We start from the raw sequence: 9,590 nt of genomic DNA on the forward strand, positions 1-9,590 counted from the left end.
TACGACAGCCTCGAGCTGTTTCTGAGCCTATCCCAGTTTTGTCCCCCATTCGCTGCGTTACTTCCAGATATGAAAAAACCTTTGTCCCCTTCAACACAGAAAAAATAAATAAAATAGCCAACTAGTTTCTCCCCCCCCCCCTTTTTTTCATGTGAGGTGTTTTAGGTCGTCATACTAATTTGCTTGCCCCCCTCTGTTTTGGTTTAGTTTCCCTTTTAATCATATGTGTTTTACGTGTTTTTTATGCTTCGTTGCTTTTTTTGTGAGTTTTTGGACTTTTTTTAGTGTCCTTTTTAATTTGTAGATATATATGTTTATTTCTTGTTCTTTTCTGTATTATTAGATTTTTTGTCCCCTTCCATTTTTTTCTGACTTGTATTTGTTCAAATTTAGTTTGAAAGATTTTTTTTTCTTTTACTCATAATTTGATTATTCATTATTATTAGTGTTTTTGCTTTGTTTCGACTCCGAAGTCCGAATTCGGCCCTTTGAGGGCTTGTGATAGTGATCTTTCTGAAATAAATATCTTATCCTACCAAAAGAAGAAGTGGTCCTTATTGCCATTTTTGCTGCATATAGCAATACCCCATTGCCACAATTTCGAAATCTTTTGCATACAAATTGTGAACATTCTGTAAAATGGTGTTTCCATGGAGAGAAGTTAAGCCTCCAAGTATTACCTCGCAGTTTACTGTTAACATTGTTGAAAGGTGTCAGAAGTAAAATTCGGTTGTTCAAGACTCGGTAGCAGTCAATTCTACCGATCAGTGAATTCAAGTATATTCCTTTTTCAGAGAGTTTAAGTGTGTCTTAGTGAATTATTTGTTTTTCCATTGGTTGTTAACCTTTTGCTTATAATTGTTGCTTGTTTCCATTTGAACAACTTAAAGGAAACCAAAGTAAAAGTGACACTTGCATCTATTTAGAATCTACTTAACCCAAAATAAACACTAGCGTACAAAAATCATCCTAGCTTACCTGGAAGTGACTAAAGTAGCAAAACGAGGACAGACAGACCGACAGAATTTGCGATTGCTATATGTCACTTGGTTAATACCAAGTGCCATAAAAATGGTAATTAACGAGACCTATGTTAATTAGTCGGATAACTTTTAACCGACCACTCAGTGTCACCTTAAATAAGGTATGATGAACTATCCATTCATAACAAATCAGACATGGCTGCAAAAAAAATAAAATAGAGGAAAAAAGCTTATTCTATTTGTTCATAATCCGATTTGATGAGCTTTGAATTACGTTTCACAAGTGCATTTTTATTCTTATTATGTGACTTATACCAAATCTGGTCATAGTGCAGCCCAACTTCTTTTCATTGGGGCTTCCCCCAATGAAAAGAAGGCTGAATTCACTGATTCCTGTTTTTTAACTACGCATTTTTATTTTAAAATCACCTACGAAAAACCAATTATTACTGGTCAGCCATGCTGCACGAAAAAAGAACAAGACAAAGAATAAACCCAAAAGCGATTTTCTCCAGTCTGATGAGGGCAAAAATCTGTTTGACAAGTGTATTTGACAAGTACGAAAAATTTCACTGCTGCAGAATCCAGCAGGGACAAAAATAGAAGAAGAGAAATCCCTAGCCACATATTTCCCTTCTCCAATTCGATAGACTAAGAATTTGGATCTTCAAGCCCATTTTTGCTTTGTTGCTCCCAGTTTGGTCATAGTGCATTACCGGAATTACCGGTAGAAAATAATGATTCACGACATAAAGTCTCGGAATGACGTGCAAATACTAAAACTTGCGATATAAATTACCAGGATCTTAAACCTGAGGATTTATTAGAATTTAAACGAAGCCGCTACAACATCTCTTACTGTTGCTGGGCAGTGTATATTGGGCCAATAAGTGGTCAAGCTGCCGATAGACCGGAAGTTCTTCACACCAACAACAATGCTGCCAATAACGAGGAAATTATAACTTTCAACCATGTTCTTGTGCATATGCAAGGCCCAGGTGACCCTGACAGGTCACGATCAATTTGGTTTAAACCCTGATTTCCCAATTACTTTAGCATTTTGGAGAAGGAAATTGCAGTAAGTTTCAAATGGAGGATAAATAATCAACTAACTACCCGATATGCTGCAAGACCTAGAGTAGGAGTGCTGCTTGCTGCCATTCTTTCTTCATTTACGGTTAGCCCACTGCCAGAATTTTCAAAGTACGATGTCTTTCATATAAATTGTGAACAGTTCGCAAAATGGTGCTTTCATAGGGAGAAGCAAAAAGTCTTCAAACATCCCCTCGCAATAGTTTGGAGATGGAAATTGAATTGAGCCTTTAATGGAGGATCAATAATCAACAAAAAACTGGAGATGATGCAATAACAAGAGAAGAAGTGGTCCTTATTGCCATTTTTGCTTCATGTAGCAATACCCCACTGCCAGAATTTCGAAACTACGATCTTTTCCATACAAATTGTGAACTTTCTGTAAAATGGTGTTTCCATGGAGAGAAGCAAAGCCAAATCTGGTCAAAGTGCAGCCCAACTTCTTTTCATTGAGGGAAGGGGGGTACTGAATTCACTGATTCCTTTTTTTTAACTACGCATTTTTATTTCAAAATCACATACGATAAACTAGTTATTACTGGTCAGCCATGCTACACGAAAAATGAACAAGACGAAGAATAAACCCAAAAAAGATTTTCTCCAGTCTGATGAGGGCAGAAATCTGTTTGAAAAGTGTATTTGACAAGTACGAAAAATTTCATTGCTGCAGAATCCAGCAGAAATAAAAAATAGAAGAAGAGAAATCCCTAGCCACATATTTCCCTTCTCCAACTCGATAAACTAAGAATGTGGTTCTTCAAGCCCATTTTTGCTTTGTTGCTCCCAGTTTGGTCATAGTGCAGGCGTTAGCTTGTGTAAGATACCAAAATCTTTGGAGGGCTTAATTTTTGGATATCCTTACTTTTACTACTTACCAATAACTTAAAAAAATTACGAAAAGAGAAATTACTATGCACACCCATGCTGCACAAACAAATGAAGTAACAGAAAAAACGGTGTTCTCTGACTCGATGAGGACATTTGGTATTTGCCATTTATCTACATTTTCTCCAGATTAAGTGCAGCCATGAACTATGTATCCTGTTTCTTTGATCTACAAAGCCAACAACTAGGCTTTCATCGTATGTTATAAAAGCATACCATTTTATACAATATCAACGAACCGATCTTGATTGAAATATAAATAACAATAAAAGTGATAGAATTTTAAAGGATGTTTGAATTTGTTTTTGGAAATTAGAGGAAGGAATTTTAGAAAATTACTAACATAATAATCAGTAATTTGGTTAAGGTTTGGCGTCGTTTTGATTATATTATCTCGTTGAATAGCTGTGTGTAATTTGTTGTTAGTAAAAATTAAGGTAGTAGGCTAGGACTAGGTAGGACAACATATCAAGGAATGGGGGATAATCCCAGCTCAAAATCTGACATGGCCAGAGGTCAAAAGGGAGTAACAGGTGGAAATCAAAACGAACTGTATATGTTAGGGCATCTGACCAAAGGTGGAAGTGGGTCAAATAGCCCAAAGCAAACTGGAAAGGTCCCTGAAGCAGCAAAAGGATATGTGGTAAAGAAGCTCAGTATTCTGGTAAAGGCAAGTGGTATAAAAGAGGGCTATGGTGAGGTTATGAACAGATCAGGGCCAGGAGGCTCCATAGTGATTCATGTAAAAAATGAATTGTATGCACAAAAGATTCTTGAGATGAAAGAAATAAAGTTCAATGAAGATTTGATTGTATTTGAAAAGGGTGACAAAGATACAATGTTTAAAAACAAAATTGCAAAAAGAATAGGAGTGATGTTTATGGATAAAGAAGTTGCAAGCTATGAAGAAACAAAGCAAGAACTACTTGAAAATGAATCTGTATCAGAGATACGCCTAATGGGCAAAACCAAGTGATGAGAGAAACACTTTTGGTGTGATCATTACTTATAAAGCTGATCAAGAATTTCCCACAAGTATTGGAGTCTGGGGTGTCAGAAAACAAGTATCTCAGTATCTGCCACAACCAGTACAATGCTTTAGATGTCAGAGGTTTGGACACCGTGCTCTAGAATGTAGAGGAAAAGAGAGATGCATGATTTGTGCAGGAGCTCATAGCAACAAGGACTGCACCAGCAGAGGAGACATGGACACAACAAAATGCATAAACTGTGGTAAGAACCATACAGCAAACTCAAAAGAATGCCTAATAAGACAAGAAAGGGCTCTTATACTTAAAAAAGCAATCCTTGAAGACCTGCCAGTGCATGAAGCAAGAAAAAAATTGCTAGTACACAACTGCAACTGCCACCAAATTTCCAAGATGAAAATGCCTTCCCACAGTTAGTGTCTAAAAATTCATTCCCCTCTGACACACAAGAAAATGGTACAAATAAACAAGCACTAGCAACTCTTTCAAAAATGATGGAGAAACAAAATGAATTGATTACCAAACTAAGTAATATTGTTACAAGCTTAATTATGATCATTCCAACAACCACAGCAAACAAAAAGAAGTTGAAAGAAATAAAAAAGAAGATGCAAGAAATAAAAGAAGAATCTGAAACTGAAGAGAATAGTGAAGCACATGACTCAGATGAGGCCATGGAAAATCAAGACTTCAACTCGAAAAGAAAGACAAGTTCAGAGTCCCCACCCACCATGCTTCCAAAAACAAAATCAAGAAGATCATGAAGATTATGCAGATTAATGCCAACTGTCTCTCACAATCAAAAAGAATAGAATTAAAAAATGTCATTGTAAGAGAAAAACCTGATGTAGTGTGTGTTCAGGAAACATTCCACACAGCTGCTGATAAAGCTCATTACCAAGGATACCAGTCATTTAGATGGGACAGAAAATCAGGGAAAGGAGGTGGTCTAACACTGGTGAGTGACAGACATACTGCAGAGGAAAAAAAAATAGTTACAGATGGATCTCCTGAATTTGGAGTGGTTAAGATAACAAATACTAAGGACAAGGCAATTAACATAGTTAACTATTATAATAATAGAACAGGAAAGTTCAACAAATCTCAGTTTAGAAAGATACTTAAAGAAACAGAACACCCAAAGATAATAATAGGAGATTTTAATCTTCATACTCTATGGAATGACAGTCACACTGAAGATGGTAAAGCTAAAGAATGAATAGAGATACTGATTGATCCAGATGAACGGATAGCTCTTGCTACACCTAAAAACCTTGCAACTATACTAAATAAGACAACTGGGAAAACAACAACGCTAGACTTGACTATTATATCTTCTGAGCTAGCTGCTGACCTGACTGTCTATTCAAAATATGATTTCGACTCTGACCACTTCATCATTTTCACTGACATGGAGTTTGGACCACAGCCTTCTGCCTGTGAAACAAGAGAAAAATGGCCATTTTCTCACAAGAGAATTGCTAAATGGAAAGAAGAAATATCAAAACTTAATTTACCCAACCTAAGAACACTACCTACTGAAGACGCTATTAAAGAAGTCACAGAAAAGATGATAGAAGCTGGGAAAAAAACACCTAGCTATAAAAGGTAGCCAAGAATTGAAAAAGAAGACTTATAATTCTACCCCAGGATGGACAGCCAAATGTGAAGCAATAAAAAAAAAGAGAAGAGACCTAAGAAATCAACTGAAAAAAAGTTGGAACTCTGGAAATATAAACATTTCTGTGAGCAGACTAAAAGCTGAGATAAATAAAGTGACAGCCCAGCTCAGACTAACTGTCAAAGAGGAGATATAAAGCTTGGACTTGGATAATTCATGAAAAATTCAGAGGAAACATTCCTGCAAGATGCTTGTGGAGGAATTTTAAGAAATACATAAAAAGAGAAACATATGTGTGTGAACCAAAGCTTCTCCAAATGGGTAGACAACAAGCCTTTGAAGATGCAGAAAAAGTAGAGATCTTAGCTGATCAATTTGAAAATACATCTAAAAGAAGCAGAAGACAAGGCACCAATAACCTCAATAAAACTACTCCAGACAATTACAAGCACTGGAATAACAATGAAAAAGAACCTTTGCTTAAATTAAGGGATATCCAAAGAGCAGTATCTGAGCTAAAGTCAGGTGCAACAGGAAATGACAGAGTCCACAATAATATGTTAAAAGCTCTTCCCATTGAGACCATGCAAATAATCTTAGAACTATTTAACAAATCCTTAAATGAAGGGGTTGTACCACAAATATGGAAACATGCTATTATCCATCCAATCCTAAAACCTGGAAAATATCCTAAAGACCCTGCTTCTTACAGGCCAATCTCTCTACTATCATGCCTTGCTAAATTACTTGAAAGGGCAATAAAAGCAAAGATTATAAAGGCTCCGAAAGGCAATATTCAAATTTAGCAGTGTGGATTCTATGAAGGCCGGAGTACCACCGACACCCTAATAAGGCTTGAGCATCATGTAAAAAAAGGCTTCTTGAAGAAAACACACACTTGTAGAGTTTTTTTTGATGCTAAAGCAGCATTTGATAAAGTAAATATTGAAAAACTTAAGGAAAAAATTCAAGAACTAAAAGTAGATAGAAGGTACAGTATGTGGCTTCAGGAATAGATAACCAGTAGAACTTTTTCAGTAAGGATAAAAAGGGCATTGTCAACTATAAGGAATCTGGAAAGTGGGGTCCCCCAAGGAGGAGTCCTCAGTGCCTTGTTATTTGCACTATACATAAGTGATCTCAATGCAGATAACCTCCAAAGAGTCAAAATATATCTATATGCAGATGACTTAGCTGTTACAGTTGAAGGCCAACAAAGAGAAGAAATTCAGACATATGCTCAAAAAGCAGCGAATTTCATTGAACAGTGGGCAGCTGAGAAAGAAATTATCCTTTCAGAAGAGAAAACAACAATGATGATGTTCACCAGTGAAAAAAGACAAGCACCAGACCCAGATATATTCCTGAATGGATTGAAAATTAGATGCACAGAGAGTGTCCGCTACCTTGGAGTTCTCCTTGATAGTCAGCTGACCTGGGAAAAACATATAGAAGAACTCATAACAGCTGTAGACAGACGACAAATGCTTATTAATGCAATATGTAACAAAAAGTATGAAGTCCCAAGGGATGTTTTAATGCAGTTTTCTAAAGCGATAATCCTTGGAAAAATTGATTATGCATCTCTGGTATATGCATCTGCTAAGAAAACAATCCTTGCAAAATTAAATACAAAATGGAATGAGACACTAAGAAGGACAACAAATGCATTAAAATCAACACCAATCCCAGCTTTACATATTGAAACATCAACGACTTCACTACCCACAAGAAGAAAAATACTTATGGCAAGATATTTATTAAAGAAGAGGGGAACTGAACAAGAAGACATTATCAAAAATGAGATCATAATGGACCCATACCTTATGGATTACAGATTTGAAATTCACAACACACCATCTCTAGTCAAACTTATGAAGGACTTTCCAACAAACATGTCACCTCTCACAATTCCAACTGACAAGACAAACAAAATTGAAGGATTAGAAAGAAATATCTCATGGAAAATCCACGAAGAAATAGGACAGAAATCAGGAATGTCTGAGCAGTCCCTGCTGCAATTTGCACTGAGTGAACTGGAAAACTACAGAGACTACAGGAAATTTTTTACAGATGGGTCCAAAATAGGAAGTCGCACTGGTTGTGGTATATGGAATGATTATAAAAAACTAGGAACCCAGTATAGGCTGTCGGGCCACACAAGTATTCATATGGCTGAGCTATTTGCTATTGATACAGCAATAAAAGAAATAGTCAGAGAGGGAAAAGAAGGAAAATACCTAGTATGTACAGACTCCTTATCTTGCCTAAAGTACCCCAAAGTAGCACACGAGCAAGCCCCAACAATGGCAAGGGATATTGTCCAAAATATAAGAATGATTGAGGAGACAGGAAGCTGTGTCTCATTGATATGGATCCCAGCCCATGTAGGTGTATCAGGAAATGAAAGAGCAGACCAAATGGCTAAGGATGCTACTAAGAAAGAAACAATGGAAAATCCACCTTTACCTTATATCCAAACCACAATAAAGATAGCTGAGAAGCTAAAAGAAGTTGAACTGGAAGAATTCAGGAAAAGATCACTGAACATGTACCTAGAAATCACTGAATACAGATACATTAATCATGAAATGAAGCATCCAGAAAAAAGAGTTGGAGACATAATATTCAGAATGAGGACTGGGCATGCAAAGACGAAAAAGATGCTGAAAAGATGGAATATGACGGACTCATCTGACTGCAATGTCTGTGGAGTGGAGGAAAATTTACAACATATAATTATGGAATGCAAAAAGTACGAGACTGCAAGGTCACGACTAAAGGAACAAATACTAAAGAGTGGTATTCAGTTCAGAATAAAAGAACTGTTAGGATAGGTTGCAAAGAATAAACAAAGGGAGACAGTTAAGTATTTAGGACAATATGTAAAGGATATTGGCTTAATTGATGTTTTGTAAAATAATGAATAGTGTAGTATATGTGGGTGTATGGCAATGCATGAATTGTATTGTAAAGATGTCCGGTTCTTCCTCCCCTGTTAAATAATTGAAAATCAATATTGTAAATATAAAAATGTGTAAGTATGATTGATTTAGTGGATTTTGTATTATTTTATTTTTTTATGGTTGAATAGTCAAAATATATATAATCTAGTTTACTTTTTATTTGCTGGGGGTATATATTTAAGTTTAATTTTATTTCTTTGTTGGTATTGGATTTACCACTTGTTTTTATATATGTTTGTTAATCAAAGCAAGTTGTCAGTCTGTCGAATTAAAATATATTTGAAATTTGGTAATTTTTTTTGTTATATATATGATGAAAGTGTATTGATTGTTGTTATTTTTTAAATTATTTTTTGGTAATTTTTGACGCCACTACAATGAGGGATTTCCTAAGGACGGTAGGAAATCCCTCTTTATGTAGGAAGTGCCATGATTTGGTTAGTTGAAAATTTTTTGGATTTGTGCACTTTCTGAATTTTTGACTATTTTAATTATTGTATATATAATTGATTTAATTGATATTTTATAATTTTTGACAGGGTATTAGACTAATTGTTAGTTTGTGTGTAGTATATTAATCAGTACGACAAAGCATGACTGAAGATTTTTTTTTTTTTTTTTTTTCTAGGTTGATGATAAAACAGAAAAAAGATCCTGGAGCATAGAGAAGAAATTCTGGAAGCTCCATTCAATTACACCAACAACAACAACTAGGCTTAAAAAAAGTTTTAGTTCATGGTAATCTTTTTATTACATGGTAGTCATGGTAGCCTTATTAGTTTTTTTTTTGTATAATTTCTTTATTGCTGTACAGTTCTGCAGAAAAACGAAATAGAAAAATAGAAATGGAGAAAATGGCCGAAAGACTTGCCGTTTATCTACATTTTCTCCAGATTCAGTGCAGCCATGAACTATGTATCCTGTCTATTGGATCTACAAAGCCAACAACTAGGCTTAAAAAAAGTTTAAGTTCATGGTAATCTTTTTATTACATGGTAGTCATGGTAGCCTTATTAGTTTTTTTTTGTATAATTTCTTTATTGCTGTACAATTC

The 9,590-nt window shown here is 35.4% G+C and overlaps 1 protein-coding gene across 1 annotated transcript; it reads left to right on the forward strand.

The window, feature by feature from the left end:
• The first annotated feature begins 5,887 nt into the window (after positions 1 to 5,887).
• Positions 5,888 to 8,407, forward strand: LOC136043648 (uncharacterized). Its single transcript, XM_065728545.1, has 2 exons — positions 5,888 to 6,359; positions 6,609 to 8,407. Exons 1-2 carry the CDS (start codon positions 5,888 to 5,890, stop codon positions 8,405 to 8,407), a joined length of 2,271 nt encoding a protein of 756 aa, XP_065584617.1.
• The last annotated feature ends 1,183 nt before the right edge of the window (positions 8,408 to 9,590 follow it).

This window comes from Artemia franciscana, unplaced genomic scaffold (assembly GCF_032884065.1).
Source record: "Artemia franciscana unplaced genomic scaffold, ASM3288406v1 Scaffold_7721, whole genome shotgun sequence".
Taxonomy (NCBI): Eukaryota; Metazoa; Arthropoda; class Branchiopoda; order Anostraca; family Artemiidae; genus Artemia; species Artemia franciscana.